We start from the raw sequence: 27,854 nt of genomic DNA, 5'->3' as shown, positions 1-27,854 counted from the left end.
AAAAGTGCCAAAAAGTCCCAAAAAGTCCCTCACATAGGTACTTCTCCAAATAGTTCCAAACACCCCACTTTAGTCCCTAAAAGTCCATCCTGTTTGTTTCACATGAGACTTTTTGGGACTTTTTTTAATCCCTACCCTAAAAAGTTCGTGGAAACAAACATCACCTAAGAGAGGCTCCGATGAGCCGGAGTGGACTAGCCGGGCCGCCTCACGACGCTACCCAACACGTCCCAAACAGCAAGTCCCCAGTTCCGCTCGAGCCCTCCCTCCCTCACCCATATCCGGTCCTCTTCTCCACGAGCGGCCGTGCCCGTGCCAGCCAGCCACCTCCACCGGCCATAACCCCTAAACCCCAGCCAACGGCAACCCCGCCCGCCATGGTCGAAACGGTCGCCTTCCCGCCCCTCCTCCGGGCGCCCGCGCTGCCGCCTCCCGCCTCCAAGACCGTCCGCCACCAGCCCCCAGTGCACTCCCCTCTTCGACTCTTCTCCCCCACCTCCCTACTCTCCTCCTCACACCCCACCCCCACCTCCTCCTCCCGCACGCCGCGCATCGGCCGCCGGCACGACCCTACCCGCCAGGGCGGTGGAGGCGGGCAGCCATGGAACCTGCCGCCCTCCCTCTCCCTCCCCGCGCGGCGCGCGCTCCTCTCGCTCCTGTCCGACCCGGACTCCGCGCGCGACATTCTCTCCGCGCTCCCAACCTCCGAGCTCGCCTCCGTGCTCAACGCCCTTGCGTCCCGCGGCCGCCCCGCCGTCGCGCTCGCTGCTCTCCACGCGGCGCGGGACCTCCACGGTGAGCACGTCCTCCAACATCCCCGCGTGCTCCCCGCAGCCGTCCGCGTCCTCGCGCGCGCCGGCCGCCTCGCCGACGCCTCCGCGCTCCTCGATGCCGCGCCGGAACCCGATGCCAGCGCCTACACGGCTCTCGTGTCAGCGTTCTCCCGCGCCAGCCGGTTCCGGGACGCGGTCGCCGTGTTCCGCCGTATGGTGGCTAACGGCATTCAGCCCGCCATCGTCACCTACAATGTCGTGCTCCATGTGTACTCCAAGATTGCCGTTCCGTGGAAGGATGTGGTGGCACTCGTGGACTCCATGAAGAACGACGGAATTCCGCTGGACAGGTATACATATAACACGCTCATTAGCTGTTGCCGGCGTGGTGCACTCTATAAGGAGGCAGCGAAGGTGTTCGACGAAATGAGGGCTGCTGGGTTCGAACCTGACAAGGTCACATTCAATTCGTTGCTTGATGTGTATGGCAAGGCACGGATGCATGATGAGGCAATTGGGGTGCTCAAGGAGATGGAGCTTGGGGGCTGTCCACCCAGTGTGGTAACCTACAACTCACTCATTTCGTCGTATGTAAAGGATGGGTTATTGAAAGAGGCAGCCGAGCTCAAAGAGGAGATGGAGGTTAAGGGAATTCAGCCAGATGTCATTACATACACGACACTGATTTCTGGTCTGGACAGGGCTGGCAAAATTGATGCAGCAATCGGGACATATGATGAAATGTTGAGGAATGGATGTAAGCCAAACTTGTGCACCTACAATGCATTGATTAAGTTGCATGGGGTGAGGGGAAAGTTCCCAGAGATGATGGCTGTTTTCGATGACCTCAGGTCTGCTGGATTTGTGCCAGATGTTGTGACCTGGAACACACTCTTGGCGGTGTTTGGTCAAAATGGTTTAGACTCCGAGGTGTCTGGGGTGTTCAAGGAGATGAAAAAATCTGGTTATGTTCCTGAGCGGGACACATATGTTTCACTCATTAGTTCATATAGTCGGTGTGGCTTGTTTGACCAATCAATGGAGATATACAAGAGGATGATTGAAGCTGGTATATATCCTGACATATCGACATACAATGCTGTTTTATCTGCACTAGCTCGTGGTGGGCGTTGGGAGCAGGCAGAAAAGTTATTTGCTGAGATGGAGAATCTGGATTGTAGGCCAGATGAGCTTAGTTACTCTTCACTGCTTCATGCATATGCCAATGCAAAGAAGTTGGATAAAATGAAAGCTTTGTCAGAAGATATATATGCAGAGAAGATAGAGTCACACCACGGGCTGGTGAAAACATTGGTATTGGTCAACAGCAAAGTTAATAACTTATCTGAAACAGAAAAGGCGTTCCTGGAACTTGGGAGGAGGCGGTGCTCTCTGGATATTAATGTCCTAAATGCAATGGTTTCCGTATATGGGAAAAATAGGATGGTTAAGAAGGTGGAGGAGATTCTTTCACTCATGAAGGGAAGTTCTATCAACCTCAGCACTGCAACATACAATAGCTTGATGCACATGTATTCTCGCTTAGGTGATTGTGAAAAGTGTGAAAATATCCTCACTGAGATCAAGTCAAGTGGTGCACGTCCTGATCGATATTCTTACAACACAATGATCTATGCATATGGAAGAAAAGGGCAGATGAAAGAAGCCTCAAGATTGTTTTCTGAGATGAAATCTTCAGGCCTGATACCAGATATTGTGACATACAATATCTTTGTTAAGAGTTATGTAGCCAACTCAATGTTCGAAGAGGCAATTGATTTAGTACGTTATATGGTTACTCGTGGTTGCAAGCCCAATGAGAGAACTTACAATTCAATACTGCAGGAATACTGTAGGCATGGTAAGATAGCAGATGCTAAATCATTCCTTAGCAACCTTCCCCAGCTTCATCCTGGAATATCCAAACAGGAACAACAAAGACTGCTAGAACTGTTGGCTAGGCACACCTCAAGAGATGGAGGTTGAATATCAAACCTTATTTGTATTTGTGAGTACAGCAAGTAGATATAACTGTTTTATTAGTTATCCTTAGCAAACATGTACTTCATAGTGGATATGCACAGATTACATTGTCTGAAGAAATATTTAGAGCAACCACTAAGATGCATTGGGATGTGCATTGATTCCCTGTATTCACCATCACCACTGTACCTCCTAGGAAAATTGTAACATAAACCCTATCTTTCCAATAGAAAGAAACGCAAGAATCTCTTTACGTTTTCTCGAAAAAAAGTGTTCTCTGCTTCATTAATTTGCTGAGAAACTCATGTTTGTACATCCTCCAACCATATATGATCTTCTGGTAGTTTTTCCTAACCAGTACATACAGATTCATCTGTTTCCTATTCCGATGAGGTCATAGTAATTATTTTAATGTATGTAGTCAAGGTACAGAGGTTCATATGATATACTCCCTCTGTCCCATAATATAAGATGTTTTTTTACACCACACAGTGTCAAAAAAGTCTTATATTATGGGACAGTGCGAGTATATCTGAATGGAAGAAGTATCTGACATTTTCATTTGTGGGGTTGCATTGTACTCCCTCTGTAAACTAATATAAGAGCGTTTAGATCACTACTAGTAGTAGTGATCTAAATGCTCTTATATTAGTTTACGGAGGGAGTATGCACTATCACCTAAGTTACTGAGTTCCCTTGATTTTGAGGCGCCTGGTGCATCGTGGTATTTAGATTCGGTTGTGGGCTCAGTTATGAGGCTGTGTTTCGGTCGTTAGCTGTATATGGGCCTACTCGATGGTGAGTCGTGGCGGTTCGTGCGGGCCTTTTGCCTTACGTGTCAGGTGCGAGCATCTGTTTTCTCGCTGCTTTATTGGTTTTGTGGGCGGTGGCGGCTGGGCGGGTGTGTTCTTCGTCAGTTCGCAGAGGTTCGCAGAGAGGGCGGCGTTGTTCTCTTCATTGGGTTGTGCTTGCTGCTTCTGCTGCTAGGGGCTTTGTCTTTCGCATTGGCCTTCTCTGGTCTCTGGGTGGTCGGGGGCGTTCGGCGGCGGCCGGTTGCGGGGCTCCGACGGACTGTTTGTGTCCCTGCGCTGCATCTGAGGGTTCGATTTCATTCGTCTCTGTTTTTGTTTCCTTATGTCTTGATTGTTGTGTTGATTGTATAATGATGTATGACTGTGGGGGGTTGCGGGCGTCAGCCTTTTGGGGGAAGGGAGCTCTGATGTTTGGGTGGGGAGAGGGGGTGTTGGGGTCTGTCTCGCCGGAATGCTTGGTCGATCTGTGATTTGTGCGGCTACTTAGGTTTTGAGGGGAACTTGTGTTGTCACTGTTGGTCTTGGGATCGATTTTGGTGGCCGTGCTGTCCTGGTCGGGGGTGTGCTTCTTTGTTCCCGGTGAGATGGGGTTTGTTACACACTATCTTGAATGTAGCAGCCTTGTGGTATTTCAAGCTTTGATTACATGCTTAAGTTAACAAACTGCTCGATGTGCATTCATATTTTTGTACTCCCTCTGATCCATATTAAGTGATGCTGCTTTAGTACAATTAATATGGATTGGAGGGAGTATATTATTTGTTTAGCCTACAAAAATGTACCTGATACTTGATAAACATATGCTAGAAGGCTAGAATATGTAGGGTCCAGAAGAGGTTAACTTTTTTCAGTCTTTAAATGAATGTCAAACAAGTCATGGAAAAATAGTAAAATGTCGTACTGTCGTATCAAGTGCATCTGGAGCCCATGGACAGCGAAGCTTCTAGAAGATCCGAAAGCAATCTCAGCGTAGCACTTGGAGTACCAACTAAGTAGCATCTGACAGGAGAATATGGATGTATTAGCCTATGGTTGTTGTTTTCTGTAACAAACGTGTTGTCCAGTGCAGTGCTTGATACTCCATATATACCATCATAAATTAGTTAAGTGTTATGCAGGAAATATCCATGTATAATTGAGGATTTTCCTCAAGTTATGTGTCATGATTAGGTTATCTGAGTATTTGATTACCAAATATGCTTGACTGTTTTTATATTTTTCTAATTTTGTATGGGATGTAGAATTCTCATTCTCATTCTATCATTTTCCTAATTAGAAGATGGATGGTTTCTACATAATTTGAAGGTTGTTTATTTACAGGTTAAGAAAGATGAGCTAATAATGTTTAAGGTAAGGTAGGATAGATGGCTGATAGTTCTGCATTTATCTACACAAGGCAAGAAACATGAGGAAATCAACTAAACTTGGGATTATGGCTCATCTTCTGTAAGAATTCGAATGGCAAAAATATGTTTTCTCATAGTGATGTGTACCCTTCTAAATGCAGGTGATTCCACTCATTCAACAGAAGTAGAAGTAGATTAATTAATTTGCCTTTTGACAGGCATAGATACATTTTAGCTTGCCCTTTTTCTGAACTAATATATTGTTGGTATAAAAAAATGATTGGTAGGTGACATGGATGAGGCGGAATTAGTTCTTTTCAGACAATTGGGTTACAATAGTTCTTGAGCTAGGCACAGTTCCAGAGCGGTTGCCTATCATATTTTCTCCCTGTGAAAGACTATTGTCTCCCATTGATTTAGTTAGGCCTTCCAGGACCTAATTCTTTTACTTAGAAACTGGGAGCCCGAGGTTGGATTGGTCTTTGTAATCTTTCTTTCTTACATGATGTTTGCTTTGTTGTATCTCATGATTTTTCATTTGCTAATGACGCAGGTACCGAATATCACTTATGGCTGCTGGAGAGGGTTCTGTTGTTGAAATGATCTTTGGTGATGTAGCTCAACGGTTAGTTGGTAAACATGCTGATGTTGTGACATCTGAAAAATACTTTGCTCTCCACTGTGCCTATAGAAATCTCTGGTTTGATTGGGAGGAGTAATGTTGTGGATTTCATTGTGTCGCGGTATTCCGTGGCGACGTCTATATCTTTCAGGTCCTAAATTGTATTCTAAAGGCAGCAGTGCCTTTGTTGAACTTGAGGCTGGTTGCTCCAATGCCATCAGTACAGTGGATAAGATGCTTCCACTGGGTGCCGAAGCTGCTGGAGAGCCCAGTAAAAATGGTGGACTCCTGTTTATAGCCTTCAATGGATGTTTCTCTTATCTGGTTCTTTGCTCTAATATGTTGTTGTTCTACAGAAAAGGGCCCAGCAAACTGCTGATGGAGAAGACCAGGCGGTTAGGCTGGCATGGTCCTTCATCTAGAGGCACAAGCTACATTGCCGGTTGGCATCGTGAATTGTTGTTCTATTTGTATTTGATGGCTGTCCTAATGGTTGTTTGTTTCAGGGGACTTCCATTAAGGAGGGTTCTGTTAAATTACTTGTGGCCATTGCAGCACTTGAATAAGAACACAAGCTACCTCACCTCCTACTGTCCTGGTTCGTTTTGCCCTTGTGCTATGTTGGTCTGTTTGTATTTAGCAGTTCTTATAGTACATCTTTGGTTCAGGGAAGTCCTCACAAAGAAGATTCTGCTAATGAGGGCAAGACTGTGGCTAGCTTCAAGGAAAAAGGTAAAGTCTAGGAAAACACATATATTTGTTTGCCATGTACCATCTATCCATCAATGGCCCTGTTTGGATCCCAGTGCTAGAGCTAGTTGGAGCTAGTTGGAGCTGAACTAACCCTCAAAGTATCCAAACATATGTGCTAGTTTGGGTTAGATGGAAACTAACCCACCAAAAAAACTATCCCTGAGAAAAGGTGCTAATTGGAGCTAGTTGGGGTATACCAGTAAAAAAAATCCCCATCCTCCGGCATCTAATCTTATCCTTTCCCATCCTCCCGCATCCACCAGGGTCGCTTGACCGCGCTCGCCCCAGTCGGCCGCGCTCACCATCGCCTGCCGCCGCAGACCGCCCGCGAATGCCGCCCCCGTCCTCCTCCAACTCCCTCACCAGCCCGCGACAGCCACCGTCGGCCACGCTCGCGACAGCCCCCGTCCTCCTCCAACTCCCTCACCAGCCCGCGACAGCCACCGTCGGCCACGCTCGCGACAGCCACCGCCGGCCACGCTCGCCCCGCCTGTCACTGTCGGTCCCGTCGCGTGCCACCGCCGGCCCTGTCCCGTGTACCACCGTCGGCCCCGTCGCCTGCCACAGCAGGCCCCGTCCCGCCTCCCACCGCCGGCCCTGTCCCACCTCCCACTCTACGATGGACGGAGGCAGCTTCGACGCTTGGGGTTCGCAGCCGTCGGCAAGCGGCCCTGCTGCCCAGGCCGGCCTCGACCTCAACTCGCAAGCGTCGGCATCGGAGGGATTTCCAGGGCTTGGGCTCCATGGAGCTTTCCTCCAAAGCGACGATGACGAGCTTCTCCCTGGGCGCGGAAGGAGCTCCGGGCTCCCTCCTTATCGCCCACCGCGTGCCGGAGCAGGAGACGGATTGGCGAATCCATCGCCGCCATTTGTCCGACAACTGGACTTCGATGGCTCCTCGTCGGCGACAGCTAGTTGCGGTGGAGGAAACGACAGCTTATTCGTTGGCGGGTCATCGAGGAGGGCAGGAGGCGGCGTTCGGCAGCGCACCAACTCAGCCGCCGCGGCACCCGCCCGCCGTAACCAGCGCAACAACACGGCAATCCGGGGCGGCGGTGGAGGCTAGCGCGTACCGCCTCCCCGGGTTCCACGGAGTGCCGTCCATGCACACGCCAAAGTTAGGAATGTCATTGAGCTATCCTTTGGAGTGTTGAAGATGAAATTTAGGATTTTGTTGAACATGCCAAAATTTCCAGAAGACAAGCAAACTAGAATTATTGTTGCTTGTATGGCTCTTCATAATTTCATTCGAGAGAGCAGAATTGCGAATAGGGAATTTGATGTCCGTGATGCGGATGAAAATTATAACCCAATGCCTAGTTCTTCGGCATCCGCATGGCCAGAAGATGAACCTTTTGTTGAAGATATCAACATGAACGCCTTTCGTGATGAGTTAGCTCATGCTCTCTTTCATGGAATGTAATTTTATTTTGTTAAGCCTGATTGATGACTTGTATGTTTAAGTGGGACGCCTTATTTGTATGGACAAAATAAAATTTATCGTATTTTGGATATTTGATTTGCAAAGATGATTTTAATATCATTTGTGAGTGGAAGGAGGCCACACAAGAGCCGGCCACAACAAATCCTGGTTAAAAGAGTCAAATGATTAAAAAAGTATATTTGTTGTCAAACTAACTCTATCATCCAAACATCACCAAAGGCTAGAGTTAGTTCAGAGTTAGAAACTAACTCTAACCTCTAGCCAGGCTAGAGTATCCAAACAGGGCCAATGTTTTACGTGTGCTTTTTCGGTTACAAGGATCTCCACCGAAGCAGTTGTTCAGCCCGTATTTTGGTTGTCATAGCATATAGCTTACTTTGTTGGAAGGTCCTATCTGTGTGCGTAGATCCATGCAGCCATTTTATTAATTGTTCACAAAGACCTTACAAAGTAATACATTAGTATGCCTGAAGCCACCATCTTGGCAACACACCCGTCGCTACTCATATCCCCTTGATGAAGGGGTGTCAAATGTTCGAGCCTAATACCAAACAGACATCGCATCAGAGCCAAACATCTTGTGTCGGATGCCCCAGCCAAGCCACAATGTCGGGACTGGATCACACACCGGCCCGACACACTCTCAGAGGCCGCTGCCATCGTCTTTCACTGATCCATCTCTAGAGCAGGTACTAACGCACCAATCTGTTGGAGAACGTCGAATGGGAAACAAAAAATTTCCTACGCGCATGAAGACCCATCATGGTGATGTCCATCTACGAGGGGGATTTCAGATCTACGTACCCTTGTAGATCGCACAGCAGAAGCGTTAATAAACGCGGTTGATGTAGTGGAACGTCCTCACGTCCCTCGATCCGCCCCGTGAACCGTCCCACGAACCGTCCCGCGATCCGCTCCGATCTAGTGCCGAACGGACGACACCTCTGCGTTCAGCACACGTACAGCTCGACGATGATCTCGGCCTTCTTGATCCAGCAAGAGAGACGGAGAGGTAGATGAGTTCTCCGGCAGCGTGACGGCACTACGGAGGTTGGTGGTGATCTAATCTCAGCAGGGCTCCGCCCGAGCTCCGCAAAAACACGTATATTTAAACCTCTGTGGCGAGGGTTTTTCGTTACACTCGCCGGATAACTTGCACTTGCCCCGCTTCTCTCGCCATCCCCTGCGCATCTCAAGCTCCTTCCTTCTCCTTCTCTCTCGCGGATCTGCAGCCTCCGCCATGACAAAGGGACAGACTAGCAAGCTAGAGGCGCGAAAGAAGAAGGGGAAGGCGGCGGCTCCTGCTCAGCGGCGGCAGCGAGCGGTACTGGCGGGTTGGATCCAGGGGGATTTCCTCCCCTCCACGGTGACGGAGGGGGACTTGCTGGAGTTGGTGGAGCACGGCATGATCGCGCACAAGACGTGGAGGTTGCCGGCGGAGGGCGAGACCGAGCCGGCGCCCCGGGAGGGGGAGCGCGTCTTGCTGCTCAGCCACGTGCACCGAGGCTTCTCTCTGCCTCCTCATCCCTTCTTCAAAGGTATAATGAACCACTTCGGGGTGCAGCTCCACCATTTTCCTCCCAACGCAATAGCTCATCTCTCTGCATTCGTCGTGCTGTGCGAGTGTTTCATCGGCTGTCCTCCCCATTGGGGGCTTTTCAAACACATCTTCTCTGCTAGATCCCAAACTATCAAACGACTTAACCAGTCGGATGACAAAACTCACCTCCTCCAGCTCTGCGGAGGCTTAGGCTTCCAAAATAAGAGTAAAAGTAGCTATCCCGCTCTTCAATTGTCCGAATCTGTTAGGAACTGGCAGTCGACATGGTTCTACTGCCAGGACGTTGCTTGCCCAAACGCCACAACTGGACTGCCTCCTTTTAGCTTAGACCGACCGACTTCGCCTAGGCAGCTCGCACTCACGAAGGCGGAGAAGATCCAGATCCGGCCTCTGGTCGATGCTCTTGTAGATGTCGTCCGAAGGGGAGTCACTGGCATAGATTTGCTGGAGGTTTTTCTGGGTCGGCGTATCCAGCCTCTGCAAGCTCGACACCACGCCATGTGGCACTACACGGGGCCTGAGGACTCCACTCGGACTAACGTCGAGTGCGTGACCGGGGAGATGGTGGCGTCGTGGGTCCTCAACATCACGGGCGCCTGCGAAATCCCCAGAGGGGCCCGGCGAGTGAAGCCCTTCCGCGCGGACAACCGTCCTCCGAATGAGGTGAGTACAACTTGTCGAGTGCACACAATCATCTTAGATTTATCGCTTTCTTGAATCATTGTCTGACGTCTGATGTTGTCGACTGTATCTTGTGCAGGCGTGGACTAACTGGTTTTCTCCTGTCTCGAACGGGAATCCGGCCGAGGAGGAAGGTAGCCAGGAGGGCAGCGTGGAGAGCGTCGAGTACGTCTCCGACAGTGCGGAGACGGAGGAGGAGTCTGAAGAAGAAGAGGAGGAAGGTGAGGAGCAGAACTCGCCACCCCCACCGCCAGAGCCTCGAACCAAACGCCGTCACGAACCCGTGACTCCGTCGGCTCCCCCAGCGGCCTTGAGTGCCCCGCCAGCTGCTCCTGTGGTCCCGAGTGCTCGAAGCATAAAAAGGACCAGGGACTCTGTTGCTGAGCCCGCGGGTCAGCCCTCTAAGGCGGCCAAACCGAGTGAATCTAAGCCTCGGAAGGCTTTGCCGCGGATGAGGGTCACAGTTCCCGTCACCTCAACATAAGTGCACGGTTCTTCTATCTTCTTCCAGTATTTGATTGAACTCATGCTTATTGGTCGAATGAATTTTACTCGACAGTGCTGCCACCTCCGCCACCTCTCCGCCACGCCAGGGGGACGATCCCATGGACATGGACAATGTTGTCACCTCCCAGCCAGGTGCGTCGTGGCGACTCCGAGAGCTTTACATTATTGCATCACGAATTCTGTCTTTGGTCTTGCTTTTTTTTTCCTGTGATCTCACTTCGTTCGGTCGGGTTTCCTTCAGAGGTGATTCCCGTGGAGGAGGACGACCAGGAGAGGACCGAGCAAGCTACGGTGCCTGTCCTTGAGGCTGCTCCACCGGTTACTGCTCCTGTCATGCACGCGTCACCGACTGAGACGATGCCGTCGACTGGAACGGCACTTGGATGCCCAAGGAGTCTCTTGTGGTGCCAGGTCCGTCGACTGTCCAGTATGATGCCTGACGCCTCCCGGAAGATCAGGTGGGAGCTGCCAAGGAGGCCATGGTGCAGGCGGAGTTGATGGCGGGTGACGCCAAGAAAGCGTACGACTCCATCGCGTCTGTGTACAAGCGAAGCTTGGAACTCCGGGACGATATCCGGGTAAGTGGGCTAGTAAGTATTTACTTTTCTCTTGTAACCCACTAGGTGTTTAGGCAAAGTACTCCGATACAGTATGTTTATTTTGCAGTGGGTTCACTCTTAGTGAACCCAGTGGGTGTAGTCCCCGAGACTTATGTCGAGTGCTTGCACCGGCAGTTGTCTTTATGTACATTTTTTTTAACTTGATTAGATCAAAACTAATCTGTTTGAATGTTACCGGTGGGGGCACTCCGAGTGCACCTACTGGATGAGTCACCGAGAGTAATTTTACTCAGGTCGGGTAGTAGTAACCTCATAGGCTTTTTTGTTGTTATGTATCTCAATAGGGCGGGCCTGTTTGAGCTTCATGCCAGTGGGGTCACTCTTAGTGAACCCACTGGGTGTAGTCCCCGAGACTGCTGTCGACTGCTTGCGTCGGCAGGGGTCTGAAGAACTCCGAATTTTTATTGTTGTCCTTGTTGAATTTGTTTGATCGTCTCTTGGCGCTGACTTGCAGAAGACTTGCGAGATGGGATCAGCGTACGAGACTCTGAGGGCTGAAAAGGTTCAGTTTGCTGCGGAACTGGATGCAACAATGCTTGCCATGGCTGGTATGAAGGATGTTCTGGCTGAACGAGAAAAGTCCTTGGAGGAGTCTCGTGGGGCAAACAAGGCATTGGCGGCTGAAGTGGAGAAAATGAGGAAACGAAGGACCGAGCTGATGGGACAAATGCATGTGTTGAACAGGCGGTGCATAGCGCAGAAGAATTATGTTAGTGACTGGGCAAGGAAGATGATAGTACTTCTCGGTGGTAAGTTCCGTTTTTTCAAGTGCTTGTTGACTGTGTATTTCACTGTGTGCTTATTGTTTGCTTGTCCTGTCTGTGCAGATTTTTGCATGGACGCTGAGGCTGAGGCAGCTGATGTTGAGCGGTCGGTTCTTCCGAACATTCCACTCGGCGAGGACGCCAATCGAGACCTGCTCCGAGCGCACATTCGCCTGGGCAAAGTGGGACCTTTCATCAGTCGACTGAGAGAGGTCGTCGGCCTAATCGACAAGGAGCTTTGGTTTGAAGACGAGTCTCGGCAAGAGATGGAAGGTTTGATGACTCGGCTGGAGAAGGTCCCGAACCGAGTGCTTGCTGTGGTGCGGACGTGGCGCTGTCGCTGGTCCGAGTGCACTGCAAGGAGGCTCGCGAAGAGAAGCTTAAGGCGTTGCAAGTCGCCAACACCAAAACGCTTCAATTCGGAGATTTCATGGAGACCTTCCTTGAGAGCGCCACTCGCATCGCAGATGGGATCGACCTCGACACTTTCGTGGAGCCTGCCAGTCCCAGTGCCAGTCCTGACGATGTTTGAGAAAACTTTTACCTCGGTATGCCGAGTGTTAGCTGTATGAAACTTTGGCCACTGCTGTTGGCCGTCACATTCGTGGTTCGGTGTGGATAAGCTTGATCTACACCAAACCAACTATCTTTAGACGAACTTTGAATTTGAATCGAATCTTTTGCTCTTCTTTTGCCAAAGAGTTGTTGACACGATTTTGGCTCGTGGTTTTTGTTTGGCGTTTCTTGATGAAGCCAATGGGAAACATGCGGAGCATGTAATTGTCAGTTGTCTTGACATCTGCATGAGCCTCACTAAGGGTCTGCTGAATCTCCGAGTGGATCTGGAGGATACACTCGAAGGCAATCCAGTACTTAGGCGATTCGTGATCGCGGCTAAGTCTTCGAGTGCAACTGTCAGGTCATACTGGGAACGAGTTATTATTCATGTATTTGTCAGTTGTCTTGACATCTACATGAGCCTCAATAAGGTTCTGCTACTCATGTAATTGTCAGTTGTCTTGACATCTACATGAGCCTCAATGAGGGTCTGCTGAGTCGCCGAGTGGATCTGTAGGATACACTCGAAGGCAATTGTGTACTTAGGCGATTCGTGATCGCGGCTAAGTCTTCGAGTGCGACTGTCAGGTCGTACTTGGAGCGAGTTGTTAGTCATGTAATTGTCAGTTGTCTTGACATCTACATGAGCCTCAATGAGGTTCTGCTACTCATGTAATTGTCAGTTGTCTTGACATCTACATGAGTCTCAATGAGGGTCTGCTAAGCCTCCGAGTGGGTCTGTAAGATACATTCGAAGGAAGCTTTCTATTTAGGCGATTATTGATCACAAACAAGTCTCCGAGTGCGACGTTTAGTGCACATTCGGAGAAAGTTAGTACTTAGGCGATTTTTGATCGCAGCTAAGTCCCCGAGTGCGACGTTTAGTGCACACTCGGAGAAAGTTTGTCCTTAGGCGATTCTTGATCGCAGCTAAGTCCCCGAGTGCGACGTGAAGTGCACACTCGGAGATAGTTTGTACTTAGGCGATTCTTGATCGCAGCTAAGTCCCCGAGTGCGAAGTTTAGTGCACACTCGGAGAAAGTTTGTCCTTAAGCGATTCTTGATAGCAGCTAAGTCCCCGAGTGCGACGTTTAGTGCACACTCGGAGAAAGTTTGTACTTAGGCGATTCTTGATCGCAGCTAAGTCCCCGAGTGCGACGTTTAGTGCACACTCGGAGAAAGTTTGTACTTAGGCGATTCTTGATCGCAGCTAAGTCCCCGAGTGCGACGTTTAGTGCACACTCGGAGAAAGTTTGTACTTAGGCGATTCTTGATCGCAGCTAAGTCCCCGAGTGCGACGTTTAGTGCACACTCGGAGAAAGTTTGTACTTAGGCGATTCTTAATCGCAGCTAAGTCCCCGAGTGCGACGTTTAGTGCACAGTCGTAGAAAGTTTGTACTTAGGCGATTCTTGATCGCAGCTAAGTCCCCGAGTGCGACGTTTAGTGCACACTCGGAGAAAGTTTGTACTTAGGCGATTCTTGATCGCAGCTAAGTCCCCGAGTGCGACATTTAGTGCACATTCGGAGAAAGTTTGTACTTGGGCGATTCTGGATCGCAGCTAAGTTTTTTTTTACCGGAGTCTGCGACCACGGAAGAATTTTGAATCTGCAAAAACTCAGTCTGCTTTGTATTACTTCACCGATACTTGTTCTTTACATTGCTTCAGTCGACGGTCACGTGTAGAAGCGCTTGAGGAGATCTCCGTTCCGTGCTCGCGGCTCGTCCGTTTCCCTGTCGATGTTGTAGAGTCGATATGCTCCGTTGTTCAGTACCTTGGAGATGATGAAGGGTCCTTTCCAGGCGGGATCCAACTTGTGAGGTCTCTGCTGATTCACTCGGAGCACCAGGTCGCCTGCTTGGAATGTACGACTCCTGACGTGTCGCGCGTGAAAGCGTCGCAAATCTTGTTGGTAAATGGTTGAGCGTGTCAGTGCCATCTCGCGCTCCTCCTCTAGGAGATCCACTCCGTCTTGCCTTGCTTGCTCTGCTTCGGCTTCGGAGAAGAGTTCAACTCGTGGAGCGTTGTGAAGCAAGTCACTAGGAAGGTCTGCCTCTGCTCCGTAAACGAGGAAGAACGGGGATCGCCCTGTAGATCTATTTGGGTTGTGCGGAGACCCCAAAGCACCGAAGGTAACTCGGTGACACATGCGCCGGCGGCATGTCCCACTTCTCGCAGGAGTCGAGGCTTCAAATCTTGCAGAATAAGTCCATTCGCCCGCTCTGCTTGCCCGTTTGTTTGGGGATGCGCCACAGATGCAAAATCCACTCGGATACCTTGGCCTGTACAGAAACTTTTGAATCTGTCCGAGTCAAAGTTTGTTCCGTTGTCAGTGATTATGTTGTGAGGTACCCCGAATCTGGAGATGATGTCCCTGACAAACTTGATGGCCATTAGGGCGTCAAGCTTCTTGATGGGCTTGGCTTCAATCCACTTTGTGAACTTGTCGACTGCCACCAACAGATGTGTGAATCTCCCTTGGCCTGTCCTGAATGGACCGACTGTATCTAATCCCCATACTGCAAACAGCCAAACAAGAGGGATTGTCTTCAACGCAGATGTTGGCTTGTGGGACTTGTTAGAGTAGAACTGACAGCCTTCACATCGGTCGACCATATCTTTCGCCATTTCATTCGCCTGCAGCCAGAAAAAACCAGCTCTGAATGCTTTGGCGACGATTGCTCTTGAAGAGGCGTGATGACCGCAGGTTCCCGAGTGAATTTCTTCTAGGATTAACTGTCCCTCCTCAGGGGAGATGCATCGTTGAAGGACGCTTGAAACGCTTTCCTTGTACAACTGGCCATCAATGACAGTGAATGACTTTGACCTGCGGACGATCTGTCTGGCTTGGACTTCGTCTTCTGGTAATTCTTGCCTCAGAATGTACGCAACAATCTGCACAGTCCAATCGGAGATGATAGTAAGAATCTCCATGATCAAATCAACCACAGCAGGGACTTCGACTTCAGTCGGATCCGCCAAGCTCTTTGGTTGTACTGGTTCCTCTGTGAAAGGATCTTCTTTAACTAAGGGAAGGTGGAGGTGCTCGAGGCAGACATCACTCAGGACTGGTCTCCGAGTGGATCCGAGTTTTGCCAACTCATCAGCTGCTTGGTTTTTCAGTCGCGGAACGTGGTGGAGTTCCAGACCTTCAAACTTTTTCTCGAGCTTCCTCACCGCATTGCAGTATGTGGTCATGGTCGGGTTCCTGACGTCCCACGCCTTCATCACTTGATTAACCACCAAATCCGAATCGCCATAAACCATCAGGCGACGGACGCCGAGTGCGATGGACATGCGCGGTCCATAAAGGAGAGCTTCGTACTCTTCCTCGTTATTGGAGGAATCAAAGTGTATCTGCAACACGTACTTGAGTTTGTCTCCCTTTGGCGATATGATCACAACGCCAGCGCCGGAGCCATTCAACATCTTGGACCCATCGAAGAACATTGTCCAATGAGCCGAGTAGATGTGGGTCGGTTGCTGTTGTTCTACCCATTCTGCTATGAAGTCAGCCAGAGCTTGAGACTTTATAGCTTTCTTGGCCTCGAACCTGATGTCACAGTATAACATCTCCATTGCCCACTTCGCCACTCGGCCTGATGCGTCCCGATTGTGTAGGATTTCCGACAACGGAGCATCGAAAACGACGGACACCGAGTGGTCTTGAAAAAATAATGAGCCACCTTCTTCGCAGTCATGTAAATTCCGTAGATAAGTTTTTGATAGTGGGGATACCTCTGCTTGGAAGGAGTCAGGACTACGGAGACATAATACACTGGCCGCTGAACCTTGTATGCTTTGCCTTCTTCTTCCCGTTCAACCGTGAGAACATTGCTGACGACTTGATTTGTAGCCGCGATGTACAGAAGAAGGGGCTCTTTACTGAGCGGAGCAGTAAGAACCGGCTGGGTGGAAAGTAGGACTTTGAGGTCGTCGAATGCGACTTGGGCTTCGTCTGTCCACTCGAAAGTATCTGATTTCTTCATGAGTCGGTACAGAGGAAGCGCCTTCTCGCCGAGTCGACTGATAAACCTGCTCAAAGCCGCTAGGCAACCTGTGAGCCTTTGAACATCATGTATTCTGACCGGTCGCTCCATTCGGACGATGGTCCGGATCTTTTCGGGGTTGACATCGATCCCTCGTTCGGAAACGAAGAAACCGAGTAACTTTCCGCTGGGAACGCCGAATGAACACTTGGCTGGGTTGAGCTTGATATCGTACCTACGAAGGTTGGCGAATGTTTCTGTCAAGTCAGTCAGCAGGTCGGAACCTTTGCGTGACTTGACTACGATATCATCCATATACGCCTCCACATTCCAACCGATCTGGTCGAGGAGGCATTTTTGGATCATGCGCATAAAGGTTGCTTCTGCATTCTTCAAACCAAATGGCATAGTGATGTAGCAGAAGCACCCGAATGGGGTGATGAAGGCTGTTTTAATTTCGTCGGGGCCATACAGACGGATCTGATGATAGCCCGAGTAGGCATCAAGAAATGACAAACGCTCGCAACCCGTAGTCGAATCGACAATTTCATCGATGCGGGGGAGCGGAAAATGGTCTTTCGGGCAGACCTTATTGAGATGCTTGAAGTCGATGCACATTCGGAGCGACTTGTCCTTCTTGGGCACCATGACAACATTGGCGAGCCACTCTGAGTGGTGTACCTCGCGAATGAAGTTGACTGCCAAAAGCTTGGCCACATCTTCTCCGATTGCCTTCCTCTTGTGCGCGGCGGACCGACGCAGGCGTTCTCGGATAGGCCGAGCGGCGGGATCCACATACAGTCGGTGCTCAGCCAACTCCCTGGGTACACCTGGCATGTCAGAGGGTTTCCATGCGAAGATGTCCCAGTTCTCACGGAGGAATTGGATGAGCTCGGATTCCTATTTAGGATCGAGGGTGGTGGAGATGTTCGTCGGGGCAGCGGTGTCGTCCGTCGGGTGGATGCTGACCTTCTTCGTCTCTCCCACCGACTGGAATGCGGATTTCGAAGCTGGCTTCTTCGAACGCATCAAGTCAGCGGGGTCGACTGTCTTCTTGTACTCGTCAAGCTCGAGGACAGCCATCTGTTGATCGGCGATCCTCGACCCCTGCTGCAGACACTCCTCGGCCCGCTGCCGATTGCCTGTGATATGGATCACACCTTTCGGGCCTGGCATCTTCAGCTTCAGGTACACGTAACATGGACGGGCCATGAAACGCGCGTGCGCTGGGCGGCCCAGAATCGCGTGATACACACTCTGGAAGTCCACCACCTCGAACGTCTATTTTTCCTTGCGGAAGTTCTTGTCGGAGCCGAAGACAACGTCCAACGCGATCTGGCCGAGTGACTTGGCCTTTCGTCCAGGGACGACTCCATGGAACTGCATGCTGCTCTCGCTAAGTTTGGACATCGGAATGCCCATCCCCTTGAGAGTGTCAGCGTACATGATGTTCAAACCACTGCCGCCGTCCATGAGGACTTGGCGCAGTCGGACTCCTTCCACCACCGGGTAGACGACCAGAGCCTGCCTCCCTCGGGTGGGTACGTGTGTTAGATGATCCGAATGGTCAAAGGTGATCGCAGTCTGAGACCATTTGAGGAACGTGGGGTTGGTCGGCGTGGTCATGTTCACCTCCCTGTTCACCAGCTTCAGTCGACTCTTGCTCTCAACGTCAGCAAAAATCATCAGTGTTGCATGGACTTGGGGGAACGGATCCTCCTTGTCCTCCTCATCCTGTTCATTGCCCTTTTCACTCGGTTGCCCTTCGCCGAACCCCTGGAGCAGGAGGCGACATTGCCGAGTGGTATGCTTCGGATATATGGCGTTGCCCTCTTCATCCATCTTCGTGTGAATCGGACATGGCTGGTCCAGGATGGGGTTTCCGAGCTGCTTCTTCTTGGGGGTGAACTGAGCCTTCCCCTTGCCCTTGAACTTGGCATTGGTAACGGCTGCGTCCTCTGCCTGCGGAGTGGACAGAGCTTTCTGCTTCTGCTTCCGAGTGTTGTTCCCATCTCCATCGACGACTGCTTTGTGCTTGCCGCTCCGAATGCGGTCTTCTTCTTCGCCATTTGCATAGCGTGCCGCTATCTCCATCATCTTATTCATGGAGATGTCGCCTGTTCGACCGAACTTCAGGTACAAATCTCTGTACCGCACGCCTGCCTTGAAGGCGCAGACTGCTTGGTGCTCTGTGACGTTCTCCACCGTGTGGTAGAGGGTCGTCCAACGCTGAATGAAATCGCGCAGGGGCTCATTCTGCTTCTAGACATAGTGTTGGAGCTCTACGAGGCCAGCATGGCGTTTGCACGTCCCTTCGAAGGTCCTGATGAAGACTCGGGCCAGATCTGCCCAGCTGTAGATGCTTGAGGGGGCCAACTGGTTCAGCCACGCTCGTGCCGAGCCGTCGAGCATCAGAGGAAGGTGTTTCATGGCGACGTGGTCGTCCCCTCCTCCGATCTGGACTCTCCTGTAAACTTGCTGATCCCCGTCGCCAATCGGAAGTTGGGAGGGATGTCAGCCGAACGGATGGCTCGGCTGAAACACTCGGGACCAGAAACGATGGTTCTGCTTCCACTCGGACGGTCCATATCGTGACCATCGCGGTGGGCCCGGCCCTTGTCGACCCTCCTCTGAGCGATATGCCCTCTTGCGTCGGGCCTTGGGTCATAAGTGTCACCGAACGAACGCCGATCATCAGGATGTCGGGGCCCGTAGGGCCCACCCCGCGGAGGGGTGCGTTAGCGGCGACGATCTTCGGGATTCATGGAGCGGCTACCTCCCTTGTGTCGCTGATGAGAACCGGGGCTGTGAACTGACCGATGCGTGTTCGCGCGAACAGAAGTATTGTGAATCCTGTTGTGCGACTGGGAGACCGCCGAATTTTGCTGCTGCGCCGTGTGCAGCAGGGCACGGATCTGCTCGATCCCTCTGCCAGCCTCTGAAGCAGTCGGAAGGAGGGAATCGGCTATCCTGGCGACGGCAGCCAGGTTGAGGACGGGTGTGCGGAACACCTCCACGTTGCTCTGACGAGTGCACCGACTGGCAGAACGGCGGGGTTGACGACGAGCGCCGGAGGTTTCGCCGACCTCGTGCTCGTTCCGGCCGGTCTGGCGGGGGCTTTCATGGGAGTTGGCCATGTGCACTTCGGCCGCAGGCCCGCGACCCACGTACTCGAAAGGGAACTCTGTCGGAACTGAGTCCGAGCACCGGGACGGCGGCGCAACTACAACCGACTCGAGGACTGCCACTTGTGAAGACGCGCTCTGGCGCGCCTGAGCGTGTTGCACCCAACGCTGGAGCCGCAGACGGCGAGACCGCTTGCCGCGGCGCGTGACAGGGGCGAAGGTCGACACCGGAGCCGATTGCTGGAGAAGAAGAACACCGCGGGCGCCGGCACGGAAGTGCGTAGCCCCGCGACCGGGGAGCGCCTCGACGTCGAGAGGGGCGTCCCGAAGCCATGCCGAATCGTCGACGATGAAGGAGAGAGTGCCGAAAAGGCTCTCGTGACCCATGCTCAAATCTCCACCGGATGGCATGATGGAAAAATGTAGTCGCAAACTCGCCGGAAGTCACTTAGACGCCTACCCCACGGTGGGCGGCAACTGTCGTGGGTATAAGTCTGACAGTAGATGTGTAGGCTACGAAAGGGTGGGCAGAGCCTTAGCTACGAAGAATTTGTATGAGTTCAGGCCCCTCTGCAGTGGAGGTAAAAGCCCTACGTCTCAGTGCTCTTGGGAGCTTGTTGTTGAGTGGAATATGGATTACAGTGAATTGCTAACCCCTGCATCAGTGGGGTAGGGCGGCTTATATAGAGTGCGCTACCCTTCACAACGGTTCGATGCACAGGGGTGGAGTAGTGGCTAATAAATGCCTACGTTACAGGTAATGTATGTCTTAAATGCTAATAAAGGTACATGGAAACGTATGACCGTTGCCCTCCAGGGGGGTTACGATGCACAGAGTGGAATCCAGTCGGTAAGTTTGATACACTCTGAATGCTCATCTCCGATTGGATGATGGAGGATTCGTCACCGACTGGACGATGGGAAGTCCTTAATTCAGTCGGAACTGACTAAGGGCCTTATCCCTTATGAAGGGTAGTCCTTGGGTAGGACTTATAGGGTAGGCCTATGACCCTACCCTAGGACTATAACCCCATCAAGTACCGATGGGAATCCCGTATAGTGAAAGCCCGTGGTTGACAGTACCTTTCAAGTAGCGCATAATTCTTTCAAAGCACGCCAATGAACATCGCCCGGGTTTGCAACAAACCGGCTAAGTTTGCTCAGAGCAAACGCGATGTCAGGCCTCGTTGCGCTAGCTAGGTACATAAGTGAACCGATAATTTGAGAGAATCTCAATTGATCTATAGCTGTGCCTTTAAACTTTCGAATAAGCACACTAGGATCATATGGTGTTTGACAAATTTTGCAGTCTGAATATCCAAAGCGACTCAAAATCTTCTCAACATAGTGGGATTGCAGAAGTGTAATCCCACCCTCATCATCTCTCAACAGCTTGATGTTCAAGATAAAATCAGCCACCCCAAGGTCCTTCATCTCAAAGTTTTGAGACAGAAAAGACTTAACCTCCTGAATTACTTTGAGGTTGGTTCCAAATATCAGTATGTCATCAACGTACAAGCACAATATAACTCCTTCGGCCCCACCATGGCGATAGTATACACATTTGTCAGCTTCATTAACAACGAAGCCAACAGATGTCAGAGTTGTATTAAACTTCTCATGCCATTTCTTAGGTGCTTGTCTCAGACCATATAAAGATTTCAGCAACTTACACGCCTTTCCTTCCTGACCTTCTATCACAAAGCCATCTGGCTGTTGCATATAGATTTCCTCATTTAGCTCTCCATTCAGGAAAGCCGTCTTAACGTCCATTTGATGAACGAGAAGACCATGAGAGGCCGCTAATGAGAGTAGTACTCGAATGGTGGTCAGTCTAGCCACAGGTGAATAAGTGTCGAATAAATCTTCTTCTTTCTGGGCATAGCCCTTGGCCACAAGCCTAGCCTTGTACTTTTCAATCGTACCATCGGGCCTAAGCTTCTTTTTGAACACCCACTTGCATCCCAATGGTTTGCAACCATAGGGACGATCAGTGATTTCCCATGTCTGCTTAGCCATGATGGAATCCATCTCGCTACGGACCGCAGCTTTCCAGTAATCAGCATCTGGAGAAGCATACGCTTCTGAAATAGAAGTGGGATTATCATCCACGAGGTATATGAAGAAATCATCACCAAAGGTCTTTGCAATCCTTTGTCTCTTGCTCCTACCACGGGCTTCCTCGTCATCCTCCTCAGGATTTTCATCATGTGTTTGTTCATAGTATTCCATAGGAATGGCAGGCTGAGGAGTTATCTCAGATTCCTGTCTAGAAGTGTTTTTTTATATCTCTCATGGGAAACATATCCTCAAATAATGTAGCATCCCTCGACTCCATTATTGTAGCGACCTTCACGTCAGGTACCTCAGATTTCACTACTAGAAATCTATAGCCTACGCTATTCTTAGCGTATCCCAAATTAACGCAGTCCACAGTCTTTGGTCCAAGCTTACGCTTTTTGGGGATCGGTACATTGACTTTCGCCAAGCAGCCCCAAGTACGTAAGTACGAGAGCGTCGTCCTTCTCTTCGACCACTCCTCGCAGGGAGTGACCTCATAATCTTTTGTAGGAACTTTATTCAGGACATGACACGCGGTCAATATAGCCTCCCCCCACCATGCCTTGGATAAACCATCCCCCTTCTTATTCTTCTTGAAGGGCTTCTTTCCCTTCTTCTTGAAGTTGGTATTCTGTTGGACAGAATTCTTTCCCTTGGGCTTGTGGGAATTGAAGTTCCTCTGATGTACCATATTGGCAGCAGAAGAGCTTTCCACCGCTTTTTCATTGGAGTCCTTTGCTCTCGAGTTCTGCTCAACACTCAGATGGCCGATGATGTCGTCTACTAAGAACTCACGCCTCTGATGTTTCAGAGTAGTAGCAAAGTTCCTCCAGGAATTAGGGAGCTTAGCAATTATACAGCCCCCGACAAACTTGCCCGGTAAATTGCACTTAAGAACCTCAAGTTCCTTAGCTATGCATATTATCTCATGAGCCTGTTCCAATACAGAACGGTTGTCAACCATCTTGTAATCGTGGAACTGCTCCATAACATACATCTCACTCCCAGCATCGGTGGCCCCGAATTTAGATTCGAGTGCCTCCCACAAGTCCTTGGCAACATGCATATGTAAATATGCATCAACCAGCTTATCTCCGATCACGCTAATGACTGCTTCAAGGAATAGGACGGTGGCCTCCTTAAACATCTTCTCCTGATCAGGAGTGATATTTTCCGTAGGAGTGACACCGGCTACCCAGAACACGTTCATAGCTGTGAGCCATAAGGTGGTTCTCATTTGCCAACGCTTGAAAAAAGTATCGGTAAACTTATCCGGTTTCAGTGCAGCAGCAAAACCATTACTCGAAAAATTCCTACAGAAATTAGGTTTTTGGATTGTTGAGTAAATAGGCAATTTTCCGAGAAGATTAATCCATGAAATAATTACTAACATGGCATTGACTAGGTTCATGACATACTGATCACGGAGTATACTAGAAAGTACTACGCATATAGCAGAAACATCTACGCATATAGGCAATACTACTAGTGCAGACAGAAACAGGAGAGAGACAAACATATCATACCCTCCGATCGGCCAGTTGGCCGTAGCAGCAGCGGTGGCGGCGGCAGTATCCTCTGCCGCCTTCTTCTCGGCTTCGGCCTTCTCGCGGACGAGATGGTCAGCTTCGCTTGGTGAAGACATGGCAATGACGAGGGCGACGCGGACGTAGACGAAGCAGACGGACGGAGGCGAGCAGTCGCGTGATCGCTCCCCAAAGACCTAATCGCCCCTCTCCCGTACAGGAACCGGAGAGGCGAGATTTCGGAGGCCTGCTCTCCCCTCGACCGTGTACGCGGTAAACGGGACGGAGTCGCCGACGGCAGCAACAGTCAAGGAACGAACGCGTGAGGCAGATGTGATCTGATTCTCGTGACGGCTAGGGTAGGCGATAGCCTGCTTATAAAGGCGGCTGGGTGGAGAGACGTGGGCCAAACCCACGTCCGAGTCGGTAACAGCCACGATCCGATGTCTCGGATCGTGCCTTGTCCGTTACGTATTCTCCGTTCCTGACCGGCAAAAATAAGCGCGTAGGTATGAGCTCGGCTCGGCTCATTCCCGCGGCGCGTCGTGGCGAGGCGTGGCGTGGCGAGGCGTGGCGTGGCGAAGCGGGCGACGGAGGAGGAGTGCGCGAGGGTACCTTCTCTTCTCACTCTTCAATAACATGTGGAAGAGAGACCCTTATAAAGGGGTCCAACTTCTCCTCCACTAGCGGGGTGGGACTAAACTTCCCACCACCTTGTCATGCCACCACCTACATGGGCCCTTGAAGATTTTTCTGAAATTTGTCTTATGGGCCTAAGGCCCATCTCTTATTTCAACAATCCCCCACCAGATCTCAAGGGCACATCGTGTTCTCTCGTTCCAATCACTGTTTTAATATACGAACATTTCAGTGAAGACCTGTTAAGGTTGAGCTTCACCTAGAGCAAGTAGCTACACCCCTTTACAACTGAACAATGGACTATGCCTTGAGTTGTCAGTTTGGCGTAAAGGAGCTTCACCACAAGTCTTACTAGTACTAGGCTGCTGAAGGTGATCCCTCGGGTGGAGCATATTAGTCACACTCCTGGCCTATTCATGAGTTTACTAGAGATCACCCAAATCTCATAGACTGTGACCAGAAGTCAAGCTCATATAGGTGTGTTCCTCCAAAGATCGCTTTGTAGGACAGCATCTTGCTTACATATAAGTTTTAGAACACATTAAGACAGTAGTCATCCTACCATACAGTATTCGAGAGTATTGCATCTCCAACGGAGTGGGTTAGTAAAGTTACTCTCCTCAGTTCACCACTGGCTTGTTTTCCTAGGTCCTACTTCACGGGATCTCCGATCATATAGGTTGGGTTACTGCCATGGCAACTCATGTGGGTCTCATACCCATCTCCCTCGATGCACTGTCTATCACAACACGTGATAGCCCTTTAGTAAAGGGATCTGTCAGATTCTTAGCCGTTTGGATGTAATCTCAAACGTCTGACAGACTTCAATCTCATTCTTATATGTTTGTTGGACTTTATATTGTCCTTTGAACTCTTCACTTTAACAATAACTGTTTGATTATTGCAGTTCATAAGGATAGCCGGAACCGGCTTCGAAATTCTGCTTCAACACCAGATGTGTCTAATGCTGTTAATTATGCTTCCATTGTCGATCTTGTTAAAGAGGACCACCCCCAAGAGTAAACATATACCTAGGTATGAGCTCGGCTCATTCCCGCATCCCGCGGCGGGCGGCGGAGGAGGAGTGCGCGAGGGCACCTTCTCTTCTCACTCTTCAATAGCATGTGGAAGAGATACCCTTATAAAGGGGTCCAACTTCTCCTTCACTAACGGGGTGGGACTAAACTTCCCACCACCTTGTCATGCCACCACCTACATGGGTCCTTGGAGATTTTTTTGAAATTTGTCTTATGGGCCTAAGGCCCATCTCTAATTTCAACAAGGACCCCTTTCAAATGTTTCCATTCCTCCTCCTCCTGGATTCCCTTATGTGCAATACTCTGCTGCTCCTGGATTTCGCCACGACGCCGACATTGCTATTCAGGGACACGTGGCATGTGTCAAGTACGCCAAGCATCCTTGTTTGACTCCCAAGATGCCATCAGCCCGCCATAATTAAGGTAAGTCCTCATCATTTTCCTCTTTGCACGGATAAGAGATGGCTTTATTGATTAAGGTAAACATGATTACCTTGCTAACTGAGCGAGTGCAGTCTACAACAAATAGCACTCGAGTAGCACCACAATTGCAAGTAGATATGCAGCCAACCGCTAGAACCACGGAGGAGAGCACTGCCCTTGTTAACTCAGCGTCTCCGAGTTCAGTAGCCGCCTTTCTCCCTACTGTTCTGGTATCTTATTTTCTTGAAATACCTTATAAAAGCTATGCCTGAATCCAGAGAAGTTCTGGTGAAGATTTATATGATTGCCGAAAATATATTATCATAATAGTTGTTTGTACATAGGAGATGCTCCCCCGCAAAAAAAAAAAGAGTTAAGTACTGATAGGAGATGCTAATCTTGCTGCATCACAAGCTGAACCAGACAAACATGATTAGTCATAATCATAGAATCTCTATTGCATTAGCTGGTAACTGACTGCAAATGTTACTTTTCCTCCTAATAGCATGCCTACCTCAGTACACGAACTGAGATGGATGCTTCATTTGTCATCCCAGGCGATATGTCCAAACGCAAACCACCGCCGAATCTTGTCTTCAGGCCAACAGGCCATCAGGCCCTGAAGTACCTCTACATGATACAAAAATGCTCGCTGGGGTGTTGCCTACGGATTGGCCCGTCCTGCTATAGTAGGTTGTCAAGAGGTATCTTTGCAGCTTTAGATCTAGCGAGGCGTGGTGCGGCGCAGTACTTGAATTTCATGATAGTGCCGGGCATCTACTACTCCAGATGATGAGATCTACTCCAAAAGCAACTTTTATTGTACACGTATGCTTTTAGTAGGCCACCGAAAGAGAGATGCATTTATTAATTTGCTCCTACATACGCACACCACATATGTACGCTCTAAATTCAGATACAAAGTTTTTTTCTCGACCAGTAATAAAACTGCGACAGGGGTAACTTCAAAACGGACACATCAAAACGTCCACGGACGCATCCGCGAAAAAGTCAGCCATCCAACCCGGCGCACCAATGTTGGCCTCAGGTTTCCTCCATTTGACATGCATATGTTAATAAATACTCCCTCCATTCCTAAATATAAGACCTTTTAAAGATTGCACTATAAACTATATACAGATGTACATAAACATATTTTAGAGTATAGATTCGCTCATTTTGTTCCGTATGTAGTCTTCTAGTTGAATCCCTAAAAGGTCTTATATTTTGGAACGGAGGGAGTAACGGTTTGTACATACGCTAAATAATGCAAATATATGCAGGCACAACAAAAAAGTGGCGGATGTTCATAAATTTGTACACGCGGCCGATTTCAAAATTTGTGTCTAGTAGGCTGTGCAAAGAATGACATTTTCCCCTTCTAGTTCGGTTGTCCTTGCTAAATTATTCATTCTTCTGTTGACTCCTCCAAGTCGGCTGTGAGGCGCTTCAACGTCCCACTATGATAGGCTTGCACGATCTTCGCTGCAACAAGGTCCAAGTCCTCCATCATCAAGTTCAACATCTTGCATTGTTCGAGTTGGCTTTGAGCTCAACCTTCTCCTTTTCAAGCTTGATCTTCTTCTCCGTCACTGCCATGAACTTTTCAAACCTCTTGGACTTCTTTTCCTCCCTCACCCTCATGGTGATTGACACACGCCCCTTCCTTCTTTGCCATTGTGACAGCCCAAGACCGACGCTTCAGAAGGTTTCCCTTGTATTCCGTTATCGTCGTGTGATTATTTTGTTTGTCGCATTCATCGTCGCATCATCCACATTACATCGGCACTTTGTTGCCGCCAGTTTTCAAAACCTGCATCCGTTATTAGTTGTCGATTCTCTTCGTTCTCGTCGTTGACCATTTTGAAACCAACCACACACGCACGCGTCCGCGACATCATTAAAATATTATTTTTAAAGGTGTTCGAAAAATATTCTCGGATTGAGTTGAAACTTGGCGTGCGGTCTGAATATAGTGTAGGTAGACCGCCTGCCAAATTTCGTCGCAATCGGAGTCTGTTGATATCCGAACAATCGACCGTAGCGACACCGTAATTGGTTTATCGTCGGACGTTTTTTGGTGTTTGGAATCTCGTTGCCGGGCCACCATCTCCCTCTCAACTTAGCCCACTCCCCCCCCCTCTACACAGACCTAAGCCCACCTAATCATTTCCGTGATTGGGGCCGTCCGATCACGATCGGAGGGTCCGAAAACTGGCTAATCCCCTAACCCTAGAGCCTCATTCCTATTTAAGAAGACCTAACCTGCCAATTTGGACGCTGCCCCTAATCAGCCTCGGAACCCTAGCCGACCTCCCACCTCTCTCTCCTCCAACCCCCGCCAGCCTGCCAGGGCCCGAGCCAGGCCCTCCCGGGCCCGGATCCCACGTCGCCCTGCTCTGCCCGAGCTGCCCCAGGGGAGGAACCCCGAGACAGATCTCGCCCGAGGAGACAGCAGCCGGGTTGCGCCGCTCAGTCCCCACGCGATGCCCCGTCACCGGAGGTCACCGCACCCCGTCTATCGCCGGTGAGCGCCCACGGGAGGCTAGCCGTAGTCGTGCCCTCCTTCTGCTCTGTCTCTCTCTCGTGCGCTCATCTCTCTCTCTCCTCTCCCTACAGGTGTCGTTGCC

General features: G+C 50.1%; 1 protein-coding gene and 1 long non-coding RNA gene across 2 annotated transcripts; both read left to right on the top strand.

Moving 5' to 3' along the window:
- The first annotated feature begins 266 nt into the window (after nt 1-266).
- On the top strand, nt 267-2,888 carry LOC123425479 (pentatricopeptide repeat-containing protein At5g02860). Its single transcript, XM_045109182.1, has one exon. The coding sequence runs from the start codon at nt 378-380 to the stop codon at nt 2,757-2,759; it is 2,382 nt and encodes a 793-aa protein (XP_044965117.1). The 5' UTR covers nt 267-377; the 3' UTR covers nt 2,760-2,888.
- Nucleotides 2,889-3,507: 619 nt separating this feature from the next.
- LOC123425480 lies at nt 3,508-6,732 on the top strand. The gene is made up of 8 exons (XR_006621834.1): nt 3,508-3,856; nt 4,889-5,075; nt 5,202-5,383; nt 5,468-5,539; nt 5,688-5,816; nt 5,893-5,978; nt 6,043-6,134; nt 6,205-6,732. It is a non-coding gene; the product is annotated as an uncharacterized LOC123425480 (long non-coding RNA).
- Nucleotides 6,733-27,854: the final 21,122 nt, after the last annotated feature.

This window comes from Hordeum vulgare, chromosome 2H (genome assembly GCF_904849725.1).
Source record: "Hordeum vulgare subsp. vulgare chromosome 2H, MorexV3_pseudomolecules_assembly, whole genome shotgun sequence".
NCBI classification, from domain to species: domain Eukaryota; kingdom Viridiplantae; phylum Streptophyta; class Magnoliopsida; order Poales; family Poaceae; genus Hordeum; species Hordeum vulgare.
The sequence above is the reverse complement of the archived record's forward strand: the minus strand, read 5'-3'. Positions and strand labels throughout refer to the sequence as shown.

What these genes read in the sequence shown, in the direction of transcription:
- LOC123425479 (XM_045109182.1), top strand. Translation starts at nt 378, where the DNA reads ATGGTCGAAACGGTCGCCTTCCCGCCCCTCCTCCGGGCGCCCGCGCTG.